This window comes from Mus caroli, chromosome 9 (assembly GCF_900094665.2).
Source record: "Mus caroli chromosome 9, CAROLI_EIJ_v1.1, whole genome shotgun sequence".
In the NCBI taxonomy this organism is placed as follows: Eukaryota; Metazoa; Chordata; class Mammalia; order Rodentia; family Muridae; genus Mus; species Mus caroli.
Window position 1 is genome coordinate 107,331,334 of NC_034578.1, and position 24,882 is coordinate 107,356,215.

The 24,882-nt window shown below is 42.2% G+C and overlaps 1 protein-coding gene across 36 annotated transcripts in view; it reads right to left on the reverse strand.

Annotated features, from left to right (window-relative positions):
• Positions 1-2,603: 2,603 nt before the first annotated feature.
• Arpp21 (cAMP regulated phosphoprotein 21) overlaps positions 2,604-24,882 on the reverse strand; it is a 167,061-nt gene continuing 144,782 nt past the window's right edge. For 23 of the 36 annotated variants that reach the window (XM_029481266.1, XM_029481255.1, XM_029481247.1 and 20 more), the window contains 2 exons: positions 4,544-4,692; positions 2,619-3,405 (listed from right to left, as the gene is read on the reverse strand). In XM_029481266.1, the coding sequence (XP_029337126.1) occupies positions 3,148-3,405; positions 4,544-4,692 (407 nt within the window). In that variant the 3' untranslated portion in view covers positions 2,619-3,147. Of the gene's footprint in view, positions 3,406-4,543; positions 4,693-24,882 lie in introns of all 36 variants that reach the window. The other 13 variants (XM_029481269.1, XM_029481278.1, XM_029481270.1 and 10 more) reach the window with 2 other exon arrangements.

The following is a 24,882-nucleotide window of genomic DNA, read 5'->3' on the forward strand; positions in this document are numbered from 1 at the left end:
AGGGAGGCAGGGAGGCAGGGAGGCAGGGAGGCAGGGAGGCAGGGAGGCAGGGAGGCAGGGAGGCAGGGAGGCAGAGAGGCAGAGAGAGAGAGAGGCAGATGGATCTCTGTGAGGTGGGGACAAGCTGATCTACATAATGAGTTCAAGGACAGTCAAAGCTACATGGTTGGTCTTGTGTTAACAACAACAACATCAAAAAAGTGAAGGTAGCAGGGAAAAAGCTACTGAAAGAAGCATATATAATAAAAAGTACATAATATAAAACCCATCTTTACCATTAACATATAAAAGGCTTAAATCTACAGCACTTAAGTGGCTTAGCAATTCTAAGGATCATAAAAAAAAAAAGAAACAAAGTTCCCCAGAGTTCTATGGGGGAGGGTAAGCATTCCAACTCATGTTTCTATTATTTGATTTTAGAATTACTGTCAAAGTCTAGAGCCTAAATAGAGAATTTTTTAAAGTGAATATTGGCTGGTGAGATAATCCAAAGGGTAAAAGGTGCTTGCTGTCTAGGTGGCCATCCCGAGAACCCATAAGGTAGAAGGAGAAAACTGACTCCTGAAAATTGTACTATGATTTTCACATGTGCGCCAGGGCATATGTGCACATATGCATGCATGCACGCACGCGTGCACACACACTAAATAAATAAATAAATAAATAAATAAATAAATAAATAAATGTAACTAGAGAATGAATACATATTGGCCAAGACCCTCTTTCCATTAGGGAAAGATCTTAGCTAAGAAAGTAAGTGTGCTGACTTTCCTCAGTGTGGTTATTGGTTCAATGGCTCAATTAAAAAAAAATTCTTATAATGCTTTTCATGGTCAGGGATTATGATGATGAAAAATTAAGTAGACCCAGATATAGGAAAATGGAGCAGACTTCACATGGAGCAGAGATAATTAGAATAGCACAAAAGCCCCCCTTGAAAGGAAGACGAGGATGCTAGACAGAAAGAAACGATAATCTACTAAGCAGGGTTTTTAAGTGATTAACTCTATCCACAGCTAAACAACTGAAAACAAAAAATCCAGAGTAGGCAGTGTGAGCAAATGAAAACCAATGAGAATTTCCCTGATGCCGTTCCCTTAACGCATTTTTAGGGAGGAAATATAAACAACAGAGGAATTCTTATCTTGTGGTATTAAGATGAGAGCTCTGAGGTTTCATTCCCTCAAAGAGACATCTTCCCAGGGGCTAACCCTCCGAGTCCAGAGTTCAGTGATTAATTTTTAAATGTTGTCCTAACTCAGTTTTAGCCATGGATGCCATAAGGAATTATACATCCATCGGGGGATTGGATAGTCATAGGCTTTGCATATTTGCTTTGCAGATGTTCTAGCCTTTGTGATTAAATAGTTGCTATATACATTCTTTTTCAGTTACCAGGACAAATGCCAGCACCTTGGAGATGTTGGCTCACTGTCCAAACCCTTAGTACATTGGAGTACATGGTTCAGTATAGCAGGAGGAATCAGGCTCTACCTTTTCTATATTAATAAGAAATTTATCTTTACTAGTCACATAATTTAACTCCAGCAAAGACAGAAAAAGACTAGATGTAGAGTAGGTATTTGTATTAGCAACATTCAGAATTTCCTAGTAGATACAATATAGCTCTACACCTCCAATAGTTTTTTAAATTAAAATCAATGACACAGAGTTCAACTTATGTTCATGGCCCTTATGATGCTATCAAGATGAGGGGTTATTCTTGATACTAATATTTGCTTATAGCATCTCTCAGAGAGATGTTAGTCAACTCAAAATGCCTGAGAGCCAATTTTCCATATAGCAGCCATGAGGTGACGCCAAGAAAGAAAAACATGGACACTAATAAGACACAAACTCGTAGCGAACGTTCAGCCAAAATTGGATTTCTATATGATCCCTCCAAGGCACAGGGACCATCACGGGGGAAGGGATGGAAAGAATTTAAGAGAAGGCAGAAGAGGCAAACTCTCTTGGAACACTATCTTCCAGGCCTGGTACAGAGTGGCCCCGACTGAGCTCACAGCATCTTCAGTTACCCACACAAAATGGACTCTATCAACATCCTGTCATGGTGAGGGGAGGTTTATGAATCCCTGCCCCTTTCTGAGGACTTATAGGTAGTTAATGGTTGATGGGGGATAGAGTCACTTTCCCTCTAAGAGAGTAATTGTACAAGTTCCTTTAAACAATCCCCTCTCCTTGTTTCTGTAAGAAGCCCTAGTGAAACTTATTGATTCAGAGCAAGTCAGTAAGAAACACCCCTCCATGGGCTCCTGCCTCCAGGTTCCAGCCTTGTTTGAGTTTCGGTCCTAATATCCATTGGTGATGAGCAACAATATTGTAATGAAAGTCAAATAAAGCCTCACCCCCCCAAATCCTCATTGGTTCATTAAAGACAAACAGACAGACAGACAGTGCGTGGAGGAGTGGAGCTAACTGAGAAGAGGGAGGATATCAAGGAGAGTTTGAGGAGACACTGAGTTTTAATGAGGTCAAAATGCATTCTGTAGAAGTATGGAAATGTCATTCTGTAAAATTAATGTCTATCTGCTAATGAAACCATTAACTAAATAGGTAAACAGCACATGGAAAGAGAGACGGAAACAAACTGGTGGTAAAAACATGACCTTCCTCCGTAAGGTCAAATAAGCTTTTATTTGGATTAAACACTACAATGCCATATATATCCATTTAAAAAAGAAAACTCTATAGTGTATATAAATTATTCCTTCCATTCCTTAACTCTTTCCTTTTTCCATTACAGCTTTGGTACCGTGTGATTTAGTTTATATATATATATTTTAAATACTTTTAGCATCACAAACTCAACACGAAGTACAAAACTAATCCGAATCAGGGATATTGTAATCTACACAGTGGTATTCAGTGGTAGGAGAAAATCTTACCTTGATGAATTCATGTCACTAGCTAAGCTAGAAAGGCATACCTAGCAGACATGACAGAAATATGCACCATTAACCAGCTAATGTGTATATTAGTCTTTGATTAGTGTGTACAGAATACCAGCAGCAATCGTTTGCACGTTGAGTGTATATGGAAGTCCTCAGCCAGTCGTCAGTCTCCTCTTCCTTTGAAGGCCGTGAGTTAACGTCTGATGAAGTGGACAGCAGGCAGCCCGAGCTCTCAGAACTTGACCTGCCAGCCCGCGTTGCTCACGTTCCCACAGTTTGTTCTGCAGCTAGCGGACATGACGGGAACCGTGCTGGAGGGGCAGTGTGGACCCATCAACCTTAGGTTGTTCTGAGGGTTTGGCGGTGTGACGTTACAGTACACAGGCATTCCGGTGGCTGGGAGTGACCCTTGGCCTGCCTGACTGGGCAGCATGATTGGTGGTTGGTATGTCTGCTGGGGCACTGCTTGAGAGCCTTGGGTCATTGGCACCTGTGTGAGACACAAGTGTGAGGATGCTGTTTAATGTGTTCAGGGAGGGCATGATGTCATAAATATCATTCAAGTATTTGAGATCCACTGAACAGATTTCTAGTCCTATATCTATCATTTATTAGCTATTTCCCTTGGAGAAAGTCACTTAACCTGTCTGACTGTACAACTCTTGACACCGGTACAGGGTACCATGGCTTATGAATATGTGTGCTACATTCACAGGAATCATGGGTTGCATGTAGCCTGTGAACCACAGGTTGAACATACATGGCGACCATTTGGATAAGTACATCTCTGTCAAAGAGCCTCTGAAAGTATGGCAGGGAGAGATTCTAGGATAAAGCAGATGCTTACAAGTATAAAGTCTTCTTGCCTTCTCTCCTCCCTTCCCTCCTCTGCTCCTTCCTTTGCCCCAACAGAGTATCTGGACACCCCTCTAGCTATCTCTCAGTGTGGAAAAGCATGCCCTTTCTGTTTTCATGAGAAGAAGCTTGGTGACTTCCTTAGTAGGAAGGAAGGTTTTGTCCACATAGAAAGCTTGAGTATAGTTTCTTTAAAGCTAGAAGCATCCAGTACAGCTAAATTGAACGGTCAAACCATTTTCCTCCTTCCTCATTTCTTATTCTTGGAGGCTTCCGGTTCCGAATTACAAAAGCACACACAAGATGTGTTAAAGACTCAATATGTGCTCTGACCTGCAGAATGGAATTGTACCTGCATCGGTTTGCTTTAAATGCGTCTGAGACACCACATAAAAACCTGTGATAATTTGCAACTCCAGTAGAAAGAAGTATACTTGAGTAGATAAAATATGGTAGAGAAATCGCCATAATGGTTTTCTACCAAGTATCATTTCAACAGAGTTCCCAAAGGTCTTCTGGGATAGAGCATCAAAGAATTTCCTTCTATGAACAGTTTTTATGGAAGCAAATCCAGCATAGCATTAATAAGCCCTGACATTTGAATTGTAAGTCTCAATTCAAAGTGAACTAATGGGGGCATGGATCAATCATCCATGACCCTACTAACTGCTCCACACTTGCAACTTCCTATAACTTCTGTCTTGACAAGTGTGAGATTGTGGCCAGCCCCCCAACCACAACCACACCCACACCCCGCTGCTGCTGGCACACACCTGATAAGAAGACATGGTTGGGTAGGAGACCATCCCACCATGCACGGGGGCTCCTTGCTGACCGCTCATCACACCCTGGCTGTGTGCTGACTGCTGTACTCCCATCAGGCCTTGGAAGCCCTGCTGACCAGACAAGACTGGCTGGTAACCTGTAAAGGAGAGAGAAAAAAAATTCTTCTGAATGGATTGTAAGAAGCTGTCGTGGGAAGAAATTGTGATTTTGTGTGGGGTGCTAGCAGCCTCAGACATCTCAGGCTCCATGGTGTGGCTAAGCTATCCAGGTGTTTGTTTCCTAAGAATGAAAAAAAAATTTTAAAAAGCAACCTTGAAGTGTGGACAGTGTTATGGCTTCAAAAGGTCCACTGACATTTCCATTGCTACATAAAACAGTTAAATAAAAATCTTCTGATACTTCTATTGTTGCAAAGAATGGTCCAGTGAACCTCCTGTGACATTTCCATTGCTGCATAGAGTACTCAAAAAAAAAATAATCTGACATTTCTATTGTTACATAGGATAGGCCAATGAAACCCTGGTATTTCTATTGTTACACAGACTAGTCCAGTGAACACATGTGACTATGATTAATTCATCATTACACAGCAGCCTCTCTTGACATCATAAATTATAGTTTTGTGTTTGGCTTCCTCAATGGTCTCAATAATTTCAGATTATTAAGGATGTTTTAGTTTAAATGACTGCTTCACTGATTTTTTTCCCACTCTCCTGAACTTGCTTTATGCATACAGAAACCACCAAACAGCCTGTTCACACAGTATGGAGTCTATTTGGCCATGTTCTGGTGAACAAATGACTCCTCATGCTGAGGAATTAACCACTGGGGGTGGGGTGTCAGCAAGAGAAAAGTGTTCTGTTCAACAATTAGCCCCTAAGAGAACATTCCAGTAAAACACCCAATCAATAGTCATGAGCATGCATCAGATATCATAGAATACAATATTTTTTAAAAATCATCTATTTTTATTCATTTGGATGGCTATCTTTTCTTTTTCTCAATTGATAGAGAAAATTTTATTTAGTTAGTTTTGTTCTAAAAGCAAAAAGTTTTAAACGCATTGTGAAAGAAGGCTGAGAACTGTTCTTATAAATGTTGAAGAAAGTTATAACTTTGATAGGACGATAGGATCGCTCACTTCTGTAAAACAAGGTGTTTCCAGAGCTTGCATAGGTATGTTACACTGAGAAATTGAGGACCAGAGAGGAGAATCTTACCACAGACACTGAGATAAATTGTACGGTCGGATTCTAAAAATGAAACAAGAACACAGATTGTATAGACATTGTTAACAGATGCATGTAATGAATACTTGTGAATGCTGTGACTTTGTAATGAGGGAAGATAAAATCTTAGTCTTCACAGAAGAAAATACTTGGTTCTGTAACTATATATCTTCATTTATAGCAGGCGTATCAGAGAACCATGTTGCAGGGAGTCGCTGAGTTAGAAGACTAATTCTGTTCTCCAAGTTGATTTGAAGCAAGCTATTGGCATGGAAGATAGCAGACAATAATCTAGAGACAGGCCACATTGGGAGGTTAGGGGTCTGAATTAATATGGATTCCTAAAGTCACCCTTTCAATGGCCTTGAGGGTCATCTTAATTTTTATTCCCACTGTGCACCCTGCTCATAATTACAGAAGTTTTTAATTTAGTAAATTATTTAAAGTCCTTGTAAGGACACCATGTATCACCAATTGAATTATGGGTAATGGCTGTAATTTTCTGCTCTGTCTTCACCAGGGTGAATGCTCAAAGCTTTTCTTTCATATGTTCAGAGTCCTATGTAACCCCCAGAGTCCCATCTCCAAGGGCTCATACCTACAGTATGTGTAGCTCAACCACAAACCCACCTGACTTGGGTTAAGAAATACCATGAAGGCTATGACATGTTAACTCTGCTTCTCAGAAGGTCTTGAATGTGGAGCTGCTTGAATACATTCTCTTTTTAAAAGGTTTCTGTTGGTCTTTAGTGTCTACACCCTCTGTTCTAATTTATATATCCAGCTGCCGTGGAATTTCCATCATGAAGTCTGGCAGAGGAGGTAGATAACCTAGTCAAATGCTTGCCTTGCAATCATGAAGATCTGAGTTAAATCCACAGAACTCTTATTTAAAAGAAAAAAAAAATCTTTGGATATGGTGACACATGCTTGTAATCTCAGTGCCAGGGAGGTAGAGAAAGGTTGATCCTGGTCCTATTGCCTATTCAGTCTAGTATTGTAGGAGATTCCTGGGCCCATGAGAGACCCTAAATTAAAAAGAAAAGTGGCAACCCTTGAAAAATGACATCCAAGTGTGTTGTCTGTTCTACATACACAGACACACACATAGAGACACACCCACTTACACACACACACATGCATGCACACAGAGACAGAGACAGAGTCAGAGACACACAGACACACACACACAGACACCTACACACAGACAGACGAACACACAGACATAGACATACATATACACTCATTCACACACAAAGACAGAAACACACATACTCAGATACAAACAGATAGAGACACACACAGACATAGCTAGAGATGCACACACTCAGACACAGACAGATAGACACAAATACTCAGATACACACAGACATAGACAGACAGAAAGACAGATACACACACACACACAAACACACACACACAGAACCCACATACGCAAAATAAAGTTATGCCCTGACAAGACAATCTGAGAATATTTTACTATTTCCTTATCAAGCTATTTTGAACAACACTGAGTCTTTTGTAGCATGCTCTGTAATATACATAAAATGTAACTTGATAAGGTTGTAAGAGGGTTACAATCAATTACGAGCTATACTCTCTTACCATTTGCTTTTGTAACCGAGAGCAGGCAATTTGAACTCACTGTCAAGGTCATGCCATTGGGAGTACTAAAACAGACATATTTCTGGCTGAAAACTGAGGGCAAACTTAGTATTTGGCATCTGAATAGACCTTTTACTGACTATGTGTAGCCACTAGATCAGTTCGTTTCAATGTATCACAATCCCTTTTGGGGGGGATAAAAGAACCTTTCAGAAGGGCTTGTTTCAGAAAACACAAATATTTATATTAGGATTTATAACAGTAGCAAAATTACCATTATGAAGTAGCAACGAAAGTAACTTGAATGGGGGGGTGGGGATCACCACAGCATGAGGAACTGTAGTATTAAAAAGGTACAGCACTAGGAAGGTTGAGAACCACTGCACTAGATAATAAACAAACAAACAGAAAAGAAAAATAGAGAGGTGACAAAAACGAGGGAAGAGGAACAAGGGAGAAAGCAGCCTAATGTCCAAAGCTCATTTGCATGTTTGCTGATCAGACATGTCCTTCCTTCCACAGAACCAACCATTGTGCTAAAAAAAAAAAAAAAAAAAAAAATCTCCTGTGGCTGACAAGAGAGTCCTGTATCAGGGCTCAAAACTAAGGTGAAGAGAAACTATGAGGGGTGCAAAGATGTTCAGAGAGAGAGAGAGAGACAGAGAGAGAGACAGAGAGACAGAGACAGAGACAGAGAGAGGCAGAGAGACACTGAGACAGAGAGACAAAGAGACAGAGAGAGAGAATAAAAAAATCCCCTTGCAGATAAATGAAGGAAATACTCAAGGACAGGCCGAGCATGTGGAGGCTGAGTTACCCAATCACCACACAGGGCACTGCCTGCTGCAGAGCTATCTACTTTCTTTCTGGGAACACAGATGCAGCTACATGCGGCCTCTCCCTCCCCAGGCCTCATCCCAGAATGATTTGTGAGAGTTACCTTTGGTTATACATAGCAATATGCTACCAGCCCTGCACTGGGGTCCCACAGTAAACACACTTAAGGCAAATAAGGATTTATGTGGGGGAGGTGAATAGTCTTCAATTTCAAGATGAAAACGGAAGAGTAAGGGAGGCTCAATTTATATTCATGAATCCCATTCGTTTCTCAATTCGCTCTCCAGGCAAGAAATTTACATCTGGAATGGTTTAATTGGAGGTACCCATTTCTTTAAATTATGCTAGGGAAGGTGGGCTGTAGAGGAGTCCCAGAGATGGGAGGTCGCTTGAAATGTGATCTGAACTCCTGTGAAGATTCAGAGAACTAAAAATAACATAGTGGTGACCCAAGAATGAACCAGCAGCTCCTGCCTGGGACAGGCTTTGTCTGAGGCAGAGGTGGCAGAGCCCCTGGCAGCCTGCTTATCTTGCCTGCTCAAATGAAAAATGTGTTCCAGTTTGTCAATTGGTAGCTGTGAAACGATCATTCTTTCATATTTATGGAGGATTAGTCAGCTATAATACATCTTACAAAATAGGAAGAAAAAAAAAAGCAACACCCTTCTGCCTGACAGGCTTGCTCAGGAAATGATGAAGACATTAGCTGTTTTTTTTTATTATTATTATTTCATATCTAGTCAAGATTGATTCAATTTTCAAGTCCTATGTGGTGTTTACTTTTCTGAAAGTGAAAGGGTTAAGGGTGACTGGATGCCTCATGGCCTTTAAATAGCCAACTCTGCTAAAGGGAGACTCTGTAGTGTGCAATGTGTGTGTGTGTGTGTGTGTGTGTGTGTAGTTTGTCCTGTTTCAATACAGTGAAAACTCAGAATGTAAAGTGATCTGACATGATACATTGTTGCAAATGATTTTTTAGCTCTTCCTTAGAAGCTTTACCACAGAAAACACTTTGGAAATGAATGAAATGAGCCAAACCGTATCCAGAATTTGTGGTTTCAGGTTATCTCCACGGCTGTTGGCTGTCAAAACCGAAACCCAGGAGGGTGGCAAGAGAATGCATTTCTCAGGAAGGTCGTGGGCTATCTTAATGTATCCAAGCAGTGGGATTTGCATGTGGTCAGACTGAGTGAGCCATTCCTAATGGGGTGGATGACTTTTTCTGCTATTAGTTAACAGTCCACTTAATACATGGATTTCCCCTCCCTTCTGAGTGATGGCTCAGTGGGTAGAGTACTTGCCATGCAGATGCGAGGGTGAGAGTTCTGGTTCCCAGCACCTGCATAAATGTTGGGTGGGCAGTAGTCTGCCTGCATTTCCAGCACTTGGAAGGTAGATACAATGGATACCTACAGCAAGCTGGCTAGCAAGGCTAGCCATATCAGTGAGCTCTGGGCTCAACTGAGAGACCCTTCCTCAAAGAAGGGTAATTGGAAGATCAACTGAAGAAGACTCCAATTGCCAACTTCAGGCTTCTACATGCATGTGTCAAACATACACCTACACACACATAAATACACAGGCATGCACATATGCCACACAGGTATCCCAGCTGAGCCAAGTTACACATATCCCTGCATTCCGCAGGAATTGTCCTTGGACTTGCTTCTGAATTCTAACTCTGCTGTTTTGTCTGAGGTGAGCTGTGGGATCGTGGCAGTTCCTGATTATGGTGAAGCTGGTCATGAACATGAAGGCAAATTGCTTGTCTGGGACTGGCCACTCTTATCGCAAGTTTCCATTATCTGCTGGTTCTTGGCTCCTATGGACTCTTCTAAATCTTCCTTTGCTTTAAAATCATTCATGGTACTCCAGCTTTACACTTAGGGGTTTATCACATGGTCTCTGACCAAGATAGAATAAAGTGCTTTTTCATGGCGCTACAGAATCCTAAGAAGCAGTTGCTCTCATGAAACACCATTCAAGAAGAGGGAAGACTTTAAAAGATACAGTAAATCATCAAAGCCTCAAAGCTACTATGAGAGACAAATAGAATTTTTGCTGTGGCTTCTGACCCTGTAGCTCTCATTCTCTCTCTCTCTCTCTCTCTCTCTCTCTCTCTCTCTCTCTCTCTCTCTCTCTCTCTCTCTCTCACCATTTATTATGCAGGCTTCCTCATCTCTTGCAGGTAATATAATCTCTCTCATGTGGCAGGTGTTCAATAGCCATTTGGTACATTAATTGTTTTTTCAATAGTTAACGCAATTAGGTGAAGAGGCAAAGAATTATGGCTCACAGTTTTCTGAGCAAAATCTTCTTCTTCATAGGAAAGGAAGAAAGTCAAGGCTGAAACATGACTGCCTCATGCAAACCAACCCTTACCACTCAGGAACTGTCCTGCAGGCTGCTTTTTGTAGACAATAGGACAGTGGGTGGACCCTCTGGGAGTGGAATGAACTTGGTGGCTGTTCAAGTGAATTACACTCTAAAATTCTTGGTAGATCAGACAGGGTGACTTTCAGTTTTAATCTGTTACACCCTTACCCTGATGAATAGAAACTTAAGGAGGGTGTTTTGGTTTTGTTGTTGTTGTTATTGTTGGTGATTTTGTTTTGTTTTATTGTGTTGGTTATTCACTCAAATGTAGTCTACCACTAAGAGGAAACTGAGGCAGAAACTCAGTAACTAGCCTTTTAATAACCACAGTCCAAGCAGAGAGAAATGGATAAGCCCATGCTGTCTACTTAGTTACTTGCTTAGCTAGCTTTTGAATTGTTAGCAGCACTTGAAAGGTTATTGCCCATATTTAGGAGGGGTATTCCTACTTTGATTAACAATCAAGGTGATCTCTCGCAGACTCCCCGAAGGCTGAACTGTTCACTGCAAGTCCTTCAAGGAGGTTTTGAAGGACAAATTCTCTTCTCAAGCAACTCTAGGTTGTCTTGAGCTGAGAGAATTATCACAGGTAGCTTAATTCTATGTGATTTCCACTCAGTCCAAACCCTCCTGGACAACTGGTTTAACTCTAGGGAGAGCACTGGGCTGGAGATGGAGGCAGTGTTCATAGTATTTTGAGGGTAAATATGGGTGTGAGAAACCTACTACCAAGCAATCTAGAATATCAGATCAGGGGCTGGAGACAAAGCAAAAGCCTCCATGCCGGAGGCCATTTCAAGATACTATGTTTGGAGCTTACGCTGCTGTTATGTGTTCTCACTGTGTGGATACTGTGAACGTGTTCCTTAGTTTTATTTCACTACAAAGGCTACATCTCTAGGACACACTGCCCTTCCCAGAATCAGCAACCAGCCTTTGTGGTCGGTCCCAGGAGGCTGTGGATAAGGAAAGCAAGTATGTAACTTTATACTGCAGAACCTCTGTGGGTTCCTGAAGTGGACCCCCACCTTATGCGCAGAGAGCAGCTTTTGGGCACTTCATTGGAAGACATATCCACCTACAATTCTGCACAAGCATCCTTGAAGTTCCCCAGGCACATCTGATTTTTCTGTTTTTAATAACAGTGCCCAAGTCGAACACAAGCTGCCAGCCTGCTGGTGTATGCGATTCAGGAGCTATGTCTGGCCTTTAAGACAAGGACACAGAGTATAAGGACTGTCTTTTTCTCTCTTGCTGTAGAAGCCCATTAGGAGCTGTATCTTCTTTGATATAAGTGCCCTCTCTCACCTTACTTATTGGCAGTCTCTGGATCCGTTCTTTTCCTTTCCCTTGATATTTATTATTTAGTGGCTTTAATTCCTCAGGAAGGAGGTGCCTTGACCTGGGAGGAGCCTGCATGAGAATGTGCGATGCTCAGAGTGCTCCTTCGGAGACCCACTCGTCCTAATGACTTTGAAGGGAGCCATGACAGGCCTAAGTGAAGCCAGACTTCCCGAAGCGTCTCTCTGCTCTTCACTTGCTCCTTTCCTATTAGCTTTCATCCTTCACAGTGAGTAATTCTTAAAAGCCTCTTTACTGTCCCCCGAGAACAACCACGCACAGGTCATTGTCTGATGGTAACACACATCAGAGGAGCCATCCTATTACTGTCAGCCTGGGGGCCTCCTCCCTGCAATTACACCACCCTGATCCAGTTATCACAAACAGAAAGCTGGGTTGCTTGCTTTCTGTTCTTTCTTTCTTTTACTTCTCTCTCTCTCTCTCTCTCTCTCTCTCTCTCTCTCTCTCTCCTTTTTTCTTTCTTTCTTAAATCAGGGCAAACATGAGAGGCATTGTTAAATGACTAGAGGGCTGGATCATGTGCAGAATTTCAATGAAGGCTCCGAGGGAAGCCGAGCTGAATTCCATTTTAAATGGAAGAGGCTGTCATATTATTGAAGTAATTCTCTGAACTTTCCTGGCCCAGAGTGCTATGCTGACAGCCAGAGATCTCCCACAATCCAGAGGGAGGAAGGCTGTCCGCAAGACTCACCAACATTTTACTTTCTTAATGAGGGTAGGGCCTCAGAGGGAAAGAGAGCTTTCGTGTGCCTCAGCTGGCCTGTTAATGATGATGCTGTGCATTCACCTGGCTGGTGGCAGAACACTGAGTCAGACAGAAGGCTTTCCCCAAAACACGCTGGGGGGCAGGGGCCAGAGTCAAGAGAAAGATGGAGAAGGCTATGATAACTGGCCCCTTGGTACCTATTTCTACAGACTTAATTCTTTTCACCTGGAGGCCACAGGCCAGGAGATCAGCACCACTGACCTGCATGTCTACAGGGTATTAGGGTGGAACCAGCCCTGGCCAACCACCTCAAGATAACTACCACAGCCTCAGATCCAATCTGTAGGTAGCTATCTATGACTACAACTGGGAAAGCTTTTACTTAAGGGACAGATATTGTCTCAGAAAAATCTTGGATTCATTCCGCATTTGATGCCGAGTTTACTTTGGTCCTCACATATTCAGAATTTTATGACCAACCCCCCCCCCCTTTATTTTACAACTCACCCCCACAGTCAGTTCTGTGATGTCATTTGGGGTCATGACCCACAACTTCAGAAGCTTCCAGTAGGAATATGAGTGGTTAATGTTAGTGAGGTTGTATGAAGTAAGAAGAGTCAGGGTTCATACATGCAAAGCCCAGAGATGTGAGAACTAAGTTCAAAGGTGGTTAGACTCCATTAGGGATTGTAGAAGGGGTCAGAAGTGCAAATCAGGCTCAAATTGTAGGGCTTTAAACACTGTCTTATAAAGTGAAAATGTAATGCTTTAAGATCAGACTGGAATGGAGAGTGACGGTGTAGGTCTAAGTGGAGCGGTGAAATGGTGGACACTTTCACAAAGACATCCCTGGATTCATGGGAGATGCAGAGTTGGAGGTTGAGAGTCCATGGGGACAACCACAGTAAACCAAGAAAGAAGATGAAGGCACAGCTGAGCCAATGTAGTAGTGGTAGAGATAAGAAACCCATCCAAAAATACTGTTGGCGGATGTTGTAGCCTGTCATTCAGGTACAGAGAGGAATGGCAGAGAATGAAGGCCAGTCCTAGTAATCCTCTTGGTTACATTTGTATGTAACTAACGGTAGCACCTGAGTTGGAGACACTAGAGGGACAAATGCATATTAGCTATTAGTAAACAAATGAGTGAAAGGCTCTGAAGCTTAGGCGAGCCAATTTTGTCTTTGGGCACAGGTTTGGAAGTCACAAGAACATGGCTGATCTTGACGATGCTACATTTATGAGTTATGATCACCTGAAATGGCTATGGAAATGGACCTATAGGTCACAGTAACACTCAGGCATTAACTTGCAGAAATGAAAAATCAATAGAAGTCTAAGGAGTGGTAGAAAGGCTAGGATCAGAAGAGCCTGGAATCCAGAGTAGAGAAGGGTGTGTGTGAGAACAGAGGGCTCAGAAAATTAAGAGAGCTGCAGAGCTATTGTGGAAGAGAGGTGCTGAGCCTATGTTCAGCAAATGATAGTGACCTGGATGGAAACAGGGGCAGCAGAAGACAATGGTTCCCAGGAGAAGCATGGCAGAGAGGCCAAGTGCTGGACAGAGCACCAGGCAAAGAGCCAGGCACATAGGCTTGTTAGGATTTTGATGGTATATTTTTACTGCTTTTGAAACAGGGATAAAGTTAAGGGTCTTTGCATTTTGAAAGATGGTAAATGATTTTAAAATGAGGAGAGAGTAGAATAGACTACACATTGCTATGGGCCCTCTGTCATTACACACATTTACACCAAGGGCTGTATACAATCAAGAGGATTTTGGGGGCTGGGGATAGAGAACCTTCATTCTTCTTTCTGGATGATCTGAACTCTCAATCTCAGCCTGCTCATTACTATCATGGGTCTCATTCAATCATGCAGTGACACGTCTTGGGTCTTTCCTCCCTGCCAACTTGGCTGAAGACACTAGACAACTCAGAAAATGGATGCGAAGCACAACACAGTGCTGTATGCTAATTCTGGTTGATAATTCTGTATGATAATGAAAAGCCAACAGATCACCCCCACGACAAGCCCCTGCAAGAATATGATGGAAAAGATGATTTTATTTTCATTTTGTGGACATGATTAGTGTTCTTTAACACACAGGAAAGAGAGATAACTCTCCAGCTATTCAGTAGAGATCAATGGGAAATTCTGTTTTCACATGAACCTTCCACTCAAACTTAATTGATGGGCCTTTTTGACTTGATGGAACATTCCGTAACACCTACTAAGTTGGACAATTAAGTTAAATTCTTTTACAGAAACTGGAGAAAGAATTGGAAGGTTTTTTTTTTTTTTTTTTTTGGTTGTGGTTATGCCACAGATACATACTCCTTGTGTATTTGTGTGTGTGTGTGTGTATATATTTTATTTACACACACATATATTTCACATCCATATGCAAGGGCTACATGCTGACCATGATCTGGTTTCTCATTTTTTTCTCAAGGTGTAGAGAGATTTTGTTTTTAACATGGAAGTTTGAACTCAGATACTTATTCTTGCATGGCAAGCACTCTGCTGACTGACCTCCCTCCCAAGGCGAGACATTTTTTAAAGTTGTCATTACAGTTAGAGCTGGGAACATGACTTCTGATTCCTTGTAATTTTGTAATTACATCAATATCCCAATAGGTAAGAACCCAATACAAGAGCCCCTGGGTACCAGACAATGTCATACACTCAAACAATGGTCAAGAGACAATTTCTTGTGCATGTGTAAAACCATCTAAGTCCTAACCATCATTGACAGAATAGCACTAAGGGAGATCTTTTATTCTATGTATGAGGAATTGTCATTTACAAGTGCCTTTGAAAAATCTGGGCCATGGCAATTATCAGAAATCCACAGGCCTGCCCACACAGATTTAAATTAGTTTGTCTTGGGCTGATGGGGTGGCTCTGCAGGTAAATGCACTTGTCATGCAAGCCTGATGACCTGAGTTTGGTCCCTGGAGCCCATGGTGGAAGAAGAGAACCATCTGATGACAGTTGTCCTCTGACCTCCACACATGCATCAGAGCATGCAAGCCCCGGCACATGCACACCCCTGCAGGCTGTCTCTGCTGCATACTGAGCAGCCTCACTCTTTAATGGCCTGCTCCAGGGTAGGGAGAGAAATGGTTCTGATCAGTCACTTGTTAACTCTTGTTGTCACCTCAAGGCATCGAAGGGTAACACCAGCCTTCCATCATGGTTAAAAGTGATTTATAAGCTCCCAGCTGGAGCTTATAAAGATGGCTACAAGACCATTGCCTGAAGTTTTCTGTCAGTTGGGAGACTATTTTGCCCACAAAATACAGTTAGATCTACCCATTCTAAGGAGAATAGAGGAAACTTCTGCATCTCAGCCTGATACAGCAATGCAAACATGGGGACTACAAAAGCTAGCCCTTCCCTGATGAGCCATGAGGCCACACCAAAGGTATCCATGTGCGGCCTATGCTGGGCCCAGCCACCCAAAGGCTTGAGACTGGCTTCTCAAAGCAGTTCCTTATTTACTGCGCAATCTGGGTTCCCCATTTTGCTTCTGGCTAGAGCATTGTTTCCCTGAGGTCAGTGACTTGTCTCTACAAAACTTCAATGCCTACTGAAGGTTATGCTACAAAGCACTAGACCCCAGGGGTCCTCCTACAGTCAGGTTATGTCACATCCTGAAATGTTGTTATTCACAAGTTGATGCTGAGCTTGAGGTCTCCCTTTGAGGGTTGGAAAAGATAATTCAGTTGGTAGTGTTTGACCCATAAACACTAGGACCTGAGTTCAATGTCTCAAACTATACTAAAGCATTCTAGGCATGGTGGCTTGCGTTTTTAATGTCTGTTCTGGGGAGGTGTATTTAGGAGGATACCCGGCGCTCACTGACCAGACAGTAACCGTGGAGCTGCACACCAATGAGAGGCCCTGCCTCAAAGGAGCGTGATGGTGTTCATGACACCAAGGTTGTTTTTCAGGCCTCTACATGCATCTGCACACATGAAGACTCACATGCCTTAAAGAGAGAGAGAAGGAGAAGAAAAGAGATATGATTTTGATATTTACTGAACTTTCACGAAGTAGATAGTTATCTGGATTGGGAAAAGATGTTAAGCTCCATCCGTCTGCCTTGAATTCCTACTGATGACCATTTCATACTTTTCTGGGGAAAAAAAAATCAGCTTAATAATGAATGTATTCCTTCTCTCTAATTTCACTTTATTTGTAAAATAGGCTCAGTCTTTGTGTTGAGGAGGGCAGGATAGTCTGCCCTTTGGTGAGAGACATGAACTAATTGCAAATGGCAGGCAATAGCCAAGATATGTCACCGTCATTGCTTTCCCCTCTGCATTCCTACTTTGAGTGGCCTTAAACCACCTTTTCACTTACTTGGAACCTTTTTCTCAGGCATGTGTTGGTCTTCTTAACAAAGAACTATATCCTGCACTCCCTGACTGGCCTTGGCTCTTCTTCTAATGGCATGGTTTATTGTTAATTGTCAACTTGACCAAATCTAGAAGTGCTTGGGAGATGGCTCTCTGGGCATATCTGTTGGGGATTGTTTAAACTTCATTAACTGGGATGCGGAAACGGCCTACTGTGGGAAGCATCATTCCTTGGCTGGGAACCTGGACCATTAAGTTCTTTAACCATCAGACACTCTGAGGTGAGCATGTGGTGAGGGAGCAGAGACCACACTGGATATATTGCTATGGGAAAATCAAGCGTTCTTTCTGTACCCAGATTGATATGCACTCTCGTGCCTCCCCGCCCTCACTGGCTTAAACAGTTTATAAAGTAGGGCACAGTCACTGCTCTCATTTGACAGGAAGTAAAAATGAGGTAGAAAAAAAAAACTGAATAGAATGTTAAGGTCATGAAGAGTTAGCCAGAAGAGCTGAGGTGATGTCCCTGGTACTGGTGACTTGGGCTATGGCCTCAGGGCCCCGCCAGGACACGGAAGAAAGCAAGAGCTGAAGGAAGGGGCTGGCTGTCAGAATGAGCAGCACAGCAATGCAGGCAGCTCTGCTCCTTTCAATGTTCTTCTGCCCTTGGATCTCTGTCAGGACATGCCTTACATTGGCGTGTTTTACCTAGAAGCCATAGGGCAGAGTAAGCTGAGAGAGGCAGTCTAGAGAGTTCTGGAAGGATGGGGTGCTGGCTAATTTTGTTATCACCACAGTCCTTTCCTTTAGAGAACAGAAATGTCACATCAAGAAGCACGGCCCAAGTGACTGGGCCAATCTGCACAAATGGAGATCTTAAAAATGAGTTGGATCGTGCGTCAAATAGTATATTGTCTTTGTTTTTCTTTTAACAATTTTGAACATTGATTTATGGAATGAGTAGCTTCCTTGCATGTCTATCTGTGTATCACATGCATGCCTGGTGCCCACAGAGGCTGAAAGTTGGATCCTCTGGGAATGGAGGTCGGGACAGTTTTGAGCCACCATTGTGGGTGCTGGGAATTGAACCTGAGTTCTCTGCCATAATAAGTGCTTTTAATATCCAAGCCATCTCTCCAGCCCTGTTTCTTGATTTTATAGACCTTTTCCTGTCACAAAAATGATCATTTTTAACATCCAACAATATGTCAGACTATGCACTTAGCATGACCGCTTTGGCAATTAAATAAATGTTAACTTTCAAATTTATGTGTCACTAGACATTAGGGTAGAGTATTTGACTCCCTGCCTGAGTTCTTGGCCCTCCCTTTGGAAATGGTGAAATTGGTAGGAAATTGATTATAACATAGGGGGTGCTATTAAGTAATGTCACTGTGTAAAATATCCTAGGGGAAAGAGAAAAAAATATATTATGACTCAACTCAAGTTGCACTGCTTACTGTGTTAAATTTGACATTTTCTTTGATTTGATGCAGAATGTTAACCACGGGAGAAGTGAAGAAAGGGTGAGTGAAGGTCTCTGTCTCTGCTAGCTCCCGCCCAGTCTTGCATTGCAGTAAGTATATCAGGCTAAGGAGATGTTCTGTAAATTAGTCTCAAGCTTATAGTACACCTAACCAACGTTTCTTCCTTCCGTACTTATTTATTGATGCTGTGGCGAGAACAGAGTCCTGTGCTAAACACTTATTCGACCACCAAATCACACCTCTAGCCCTGATCAAAGATTTAATGCAACCATCAGCTCAGCAAGGGGAGACTGTATGAAGGAACCCTTGCAGGAAGCTTTGTTGACTTTGTAGTCCAAGTTTCAGTGTGTTTCTTATTGGAAAAGGTCACAGACTCCATAATTGGAAACTGCATGCCAATACCTAGGCCCACGGCTTCTATTTCCCAGACTCTTTTCCCCCTATAAACCAGAAGCAAATGATTTCCCTACCTCCTGGGGCTTTTGGGAAGCTCGGGCAAGGTGCAGGGTAAGGTAATTTCCTCAACACACATTTACTCCATGGTGATTGGCCTTGTCAACTCAGTCGGTGGGGAAGCTTTTGCTCCATCCATAATTACACTTTTAGCGAAAAGCAAACTGGATATTGAGAATATCCTGTGGGGGACCTCCCCCTGCCCCCTCCTTTCCCCCATCCCAACAAACAAACCAACCAACAAACAAAAGTCCTGGAAATGTTCCTTCTAGCTACCAGCACCCAGGTTTTAGCTCACAAACTCTGCATGGACCACCGAGGAAGAACAGTTCCAAAGGAAGGGGCCTGATGAATTCAATGAATATGCTGTTTTGCCTATACATTATAAAGGAATTGTTCATCTCTATTGACTGAAGCAGCTTGGGATGCAAATGGTGGCTAAGCACCTAGGTCAGTGGAGAACAGAAGGGGCAAGCTGCTTCTAGCGAGGTGCCACCAATCAGCACATATTATTTGGATGGGCTTGTGCAGCCCAGGCTCCAAGTCCTAGTATGTCCCTGAGTTCTGGGCTGCAGTGTAAGAACAACCAGGCATCTGGGTTCCAAACAGAGTCTAGCCATCAGCATCAGCAGAGACTTGGAGAAGCTGGAAACTTCTTACCAGCATGGAGGAGAGCAATCCAGTTCTCTGTCTTTTGTTTCCAAACCAAAGCTTGCCCACCCTGTAGCTTAGCTTTTTGCTATCAAAGTCTTCAGGAGAAGGTGAACTTACCCTCACGTAAAGTCTTTTTAGAGAGCCTAGAGGGATGACTCGGTGGGTAAAACTCTTGCAGTGGAGACTTCCCAGAAGTTCATGGATAGCTAGTCTGGCATAGTCAGCAGAAAACAAACAAAGCAAACCCCCAAGTGGAACCTTAATTATCTCAAATCAGACAGAAGGCATAGACAACTGAGGTCATCCTCTGACCTACACACATGCACCATGGTATGACCACACTATATATTGATTCACACGGACTAACATACATTAATTCATATATTGGCATGTGCACATACACATACCCTCACACACGGAAACATACTCGGATACACACACACACACACACACACACACACAGCCTTCTCATCTACCAAAGATGATGAGCAGACATCAGATGTAAACAGACTAGCATCTTAAATATTTTCCTGGTGACTAATTAAATGGAACCTCTCTCTTCACTTCAGACACCCTCTCCTATGGATTCCCTGGCAGCTGTGCTAGCTCAAGGAGTCATAAATGCTTCTTGCCAGCCAGCATGCCAGAGAACTGGGTCAAGGTCAGACTTCTACTTCCCAAGTCATTTCTAATCTAGTCCCCTTTTAATGTTTTGCGTTAGGTAAATGATTACTCTTTTAAGAAAGCATAATACTTTCAATGAATATGCTATACATTCTCTTTACTCATCTTTCGAATGCAGAGTTAAATAACGCTCATTACATATACAACACAGATTGACATTTTCTACCTCTACCAGTTGATCTGTGAAGTTTTAATTGACTTCATATTCTTTTAAAACTATCATGAAGCCTGAGCGAATATATATTGAGATGTTAGGCTAAGGAACAAATGAATGATAAATGAACACAAATACCTTTGAAGAACAAAAATATAAGAATCTTAAATCAGCTGTCTTGAGACATAATTTCACTGTTTTTCTGGCTACTCTTGAAACTCACTATGTAGCCCAGGCTAGCCTTGGATTCCCTATCCTTGTGCTTGAATCTCCTGACTGGTTGATTTTGATGGATTTTTGCATTTTGTTCCTGATTTCTGGCTAAGACAAAAGGATTTATGCTGCTCACTGTAACTATGTATCCTCCAAACCCCTTGTGGATTAGAGGCAGCCTTTATGCCTTCTCAACAGAAGCTGGGCTAGGGAGTCACTGGTTTCTTCTCTTCAACTTTGACAAGATTTATTTAATTTTAGTCATTATTCCCCAATTTAATACACATTAGAAGATACATTGAATACAATGGAGATTAGAATCTACACATCTTGGTTCTGATGCTTTATTTTAAAAAGAGGAACATTTTATATAGGAGGCCATATGTCCCTGTAAATGAGATGCTGTAAAGTAATTATCCATAACCCCCTTGAGGCTGGAAAGATGGCTCAACAGCTCGTGCTGCTCTTATGGAGGACACAGACTCAGTTCCCAGCAACCACCTGATAACTCACAACCACTTATAACACCAGTTCCAAGAATCCAGTCTTCTCTTCTGGTCTCAGGCACACATGCGGTACACAGACATCCATGCAGTCAAACACTTGTATATATGAAATAAAAATAAAGACGTCTTATAAAAATCCCTTTCAACTGTGTATAGTTTAAATAATAAATTATATAATAACTATATTGCATGTAGACATATCACACACATACATGTGCACATTCAAATGTATTTACATGTATGCATATGTATGCTTTAATGACTACAATAAAAAGTTGACTTGAAATGAGTTTGTAAAATGCTACTCATTTTGTGATTTTTCAGAAATTACATTACAGTGTTTGCTTTTCTTTATCCTTTTATTTATCTGAGCTTCTGAGATAAGATCTCATTACACAGCTTAGACCAGTAGTTCTGTGGGTCAGATATTCTGTATACAAGAAATTTACATTAGGATTCATAACAATAGCAACATTAATGTTATGAAGTAACAATGGAATAATTTTATGGTTGGGGAGGGGGTCACCACAGCATGAAAAACTATATTAAAGGGTTGCAGCATTAGGAAGTTCGAGAACTATTGGCTTAGACTGATCTGAAACTCGTAGTTCTCCTGCCTCAGCTTCACTAGTGCCAAGATTGACATGATGTATCTTTAGCCTTTTGTTTTCTTTCTGTCTTTACTCCCTATTTGTTGTGTCAAAAAATATGTGGCCCCAAAATGGTTCGATAGGGCTGGGGGAAGTGGCTCAGTGGCTAGCATGTGTGCTGTGCAAACATGAGGGCCCGTGTTTGAATCTCTAAAATCTACATAAAAGCCAGGCACAATAGGTGGTGCACGTAGGTGACCGATCAGAGGATGGAGACAGGAGAAGAGCCAAACACTTAGCAGCCTGTGCACTCAGCCGTCAACAACTTGTTCCAAACCAGGTAAAAGATGAGGACCAGTACCAGAAGATGTCCTCTGACTGCCAAGTGTGTGACCTGGGAAGTGTGCCTCTGTGCTCACACTCAAGAACATGTATGAGCACACAGCATATGCACACACACACTCACGCACATATACACTCATACACATACACACTCACATGCACATACACTCATACACATTTATACTCATGTGCATATACACACACACTCATACACATATACACACATACATACACTCACACACACACACACACACACACACATATATATATATATATATATATACACACACACACACACTCACACACATACACANNTATACACACATACACACACTCACATGCATACACACACATACACATGGACACATTCTCAATACATGTACCCACACAAACCCATTTACACACATATACACACTCACACACACATACTTATGTTTGGTGGTTAATTAAGTGGCAAGCAGAGCCAACCAGGTGACATGGCTGAGTCACAGAGTGTTGACAGATTTCCATTTCTGGGCTACTCACTAAGAGCACATCATCTTCAAAAGCATTGCTCTCAACTGTATAAAGTGGTTATACTGATTTATTGCATTAATCTCCTTTAAATTGAACAGAAATCCTGGCCACCTTAAGCACAATTTCAGTGATCACTGCTTGATTTTCTCGCTAATCCTTGAAAGAGAAGAGCAGTGTAACTAAACAGTAGTTCCCAATGAGAAAGGGCAGAGCCTAGACCCTGGATACGTAGGGCATAGACTGAGTGGTGTTGAGCTTGGGAAGTCTTACCCTTCTGATCAGTTACACTCAGGTTCCTGCCAAAGCATCTTATGTGACATTTCCCTGCCTTTAAGAATGACACAAATTTTGGGTGTCAAATTTGGAAATCAAAACACCCAATCTAGAAGGAAAAAACATGAGCAGTCCACATTTTGCATCTTTGAAATGTAGCCTAGTTTTTTAAAAAAAATGTTATTTTAAAAAGATTTTAAATTATCTATCTCTATATAAAGAGAGGGAGAGAGAGGGGAGAGGGAGAGGGGATGGGAAGGGGAGAGAGGGAGGAGAGAGAGAGAATAAAACTTGGGCCCTCTGCAAGAGCAGTACATGTTCTTTATCAGAACCATCTCTCAGGCCCCTCATTTATTCTTCCACAGTTTCATACATATGTATGTATAGAATACTTTTTAATCAAAGCCTTTACCTGTCTTAACCATCATCCCTCTCCCACCAAATCTCTCTGCCCAAGTCCTTCTCCTGCTTCCCTGTCTATTTTTGTTGTGCTCTTTGCATACAGTGCTGCCTCCATTAGCAAGAGGGGCACTTACTTATTTAAGGTTATAATTTATAATCTTAAATACATTTATAATAAAAGAGCTATTTATAACCTTTAACTGCTCCTGAGGGAGGGTGGGGACTTAAGAACAATTTGCTCATGATGGATTATTGACTTGATGGACTCTGCCTTGGGCAGGTCTTACACTGATAACCACTGCTGCTGTGAGTTCCAAATGCAACAGTTGTGTAGGTCAGTGGAACAATTCAAACGGAGACTCCCACATCTAAGTCAAGCCCCCTGCAAGAGTCTTAGTTTTAAAGAGGGGAGAGAGAAAGAGGGGGAGGGGAGAGGGGAGAGAGAGGGGAAAGGGAAGAGAGAGGGAGGAGAGAGAAGAGAGAGAGAGAGACAGAGAGAGAGAGAGAGAGAGAGACAGAGAGAGAGAGAGAGAGAAGAAATAGAGGAAGGAGGAAAGGAGGGGGACAGGGAGGGAAGGAGAGCTGAGCAGGAGAGAGCAGGGAATACATTCACAACCATAAAGAGCCACTCACTGTTACCCAGACAAGTTCAGGCATCTATGAGATTCAGGAGGGATAATAAACAAAGTGAGATATTTTTCAGAGAGTCCTTTGTGGATTAAATGTACACCGGGAAGTTTGCCTAAGAATAAAGACCCAAAATACAAAATACATGGCTCAATATTTTTCTCACATCTAGTTAACATTTCCAGTCGTGTTTTTTTAAATATATTTATTTATTTATTTATTTATTTATTGTAGAGACATCACTGCTCCTCGAAGTCAGTGAATCTGTTATTAAGACTGTAAGCACCGCTTTAGGAATGGCTTCTGTCTTAACTGTAGTTTCATTTACAAAGAATACAGAATTGAGCAGTTAGGCTTTTACGCATTGCCATCAATCTGACCTCCAGTACAGACAGGCTGCAGACACTGCCTTATGCCTGTAATCCTGGAAACTGGAAGACCAGGATCTCAAGGCTAGCCTCAGGTGCACAGTGAACTTGAAGCCATCCTGGGCTACATGTATTTTAATGGGGCCATCAGAATCTTGGGTACCAGGGAGATGGTTCACCAGGGAGATGGTTCATGCAAGCATGAGGACCTGAGTTCAGATCCTAGGCACCCATTTAAAGCCAGGCATGGTTGCAGGTGCCTGTCACCCCCATTATAGGACAGGAGAGCCAGGCCATCCTGGGAGTGCCTTGGCCTGTTAGGCTAGCTGAAAAATTGCACTTCCAGCTTGGTGAGAGAGCCTGCCTCCAGTGAACCACCTGGAGAGTGACAGAGGATATCCTGTACTAGCCTAACTAACAATGTGCACACAAAAACTTCCATGTGGGCACCACACACACACACACACACATGCACACACACATGCATACGCATACGCGCACGCATACACACACACACACACCATGTAGTACTCACCACAGAGCATGCACACACACACACACACACACACACACACACA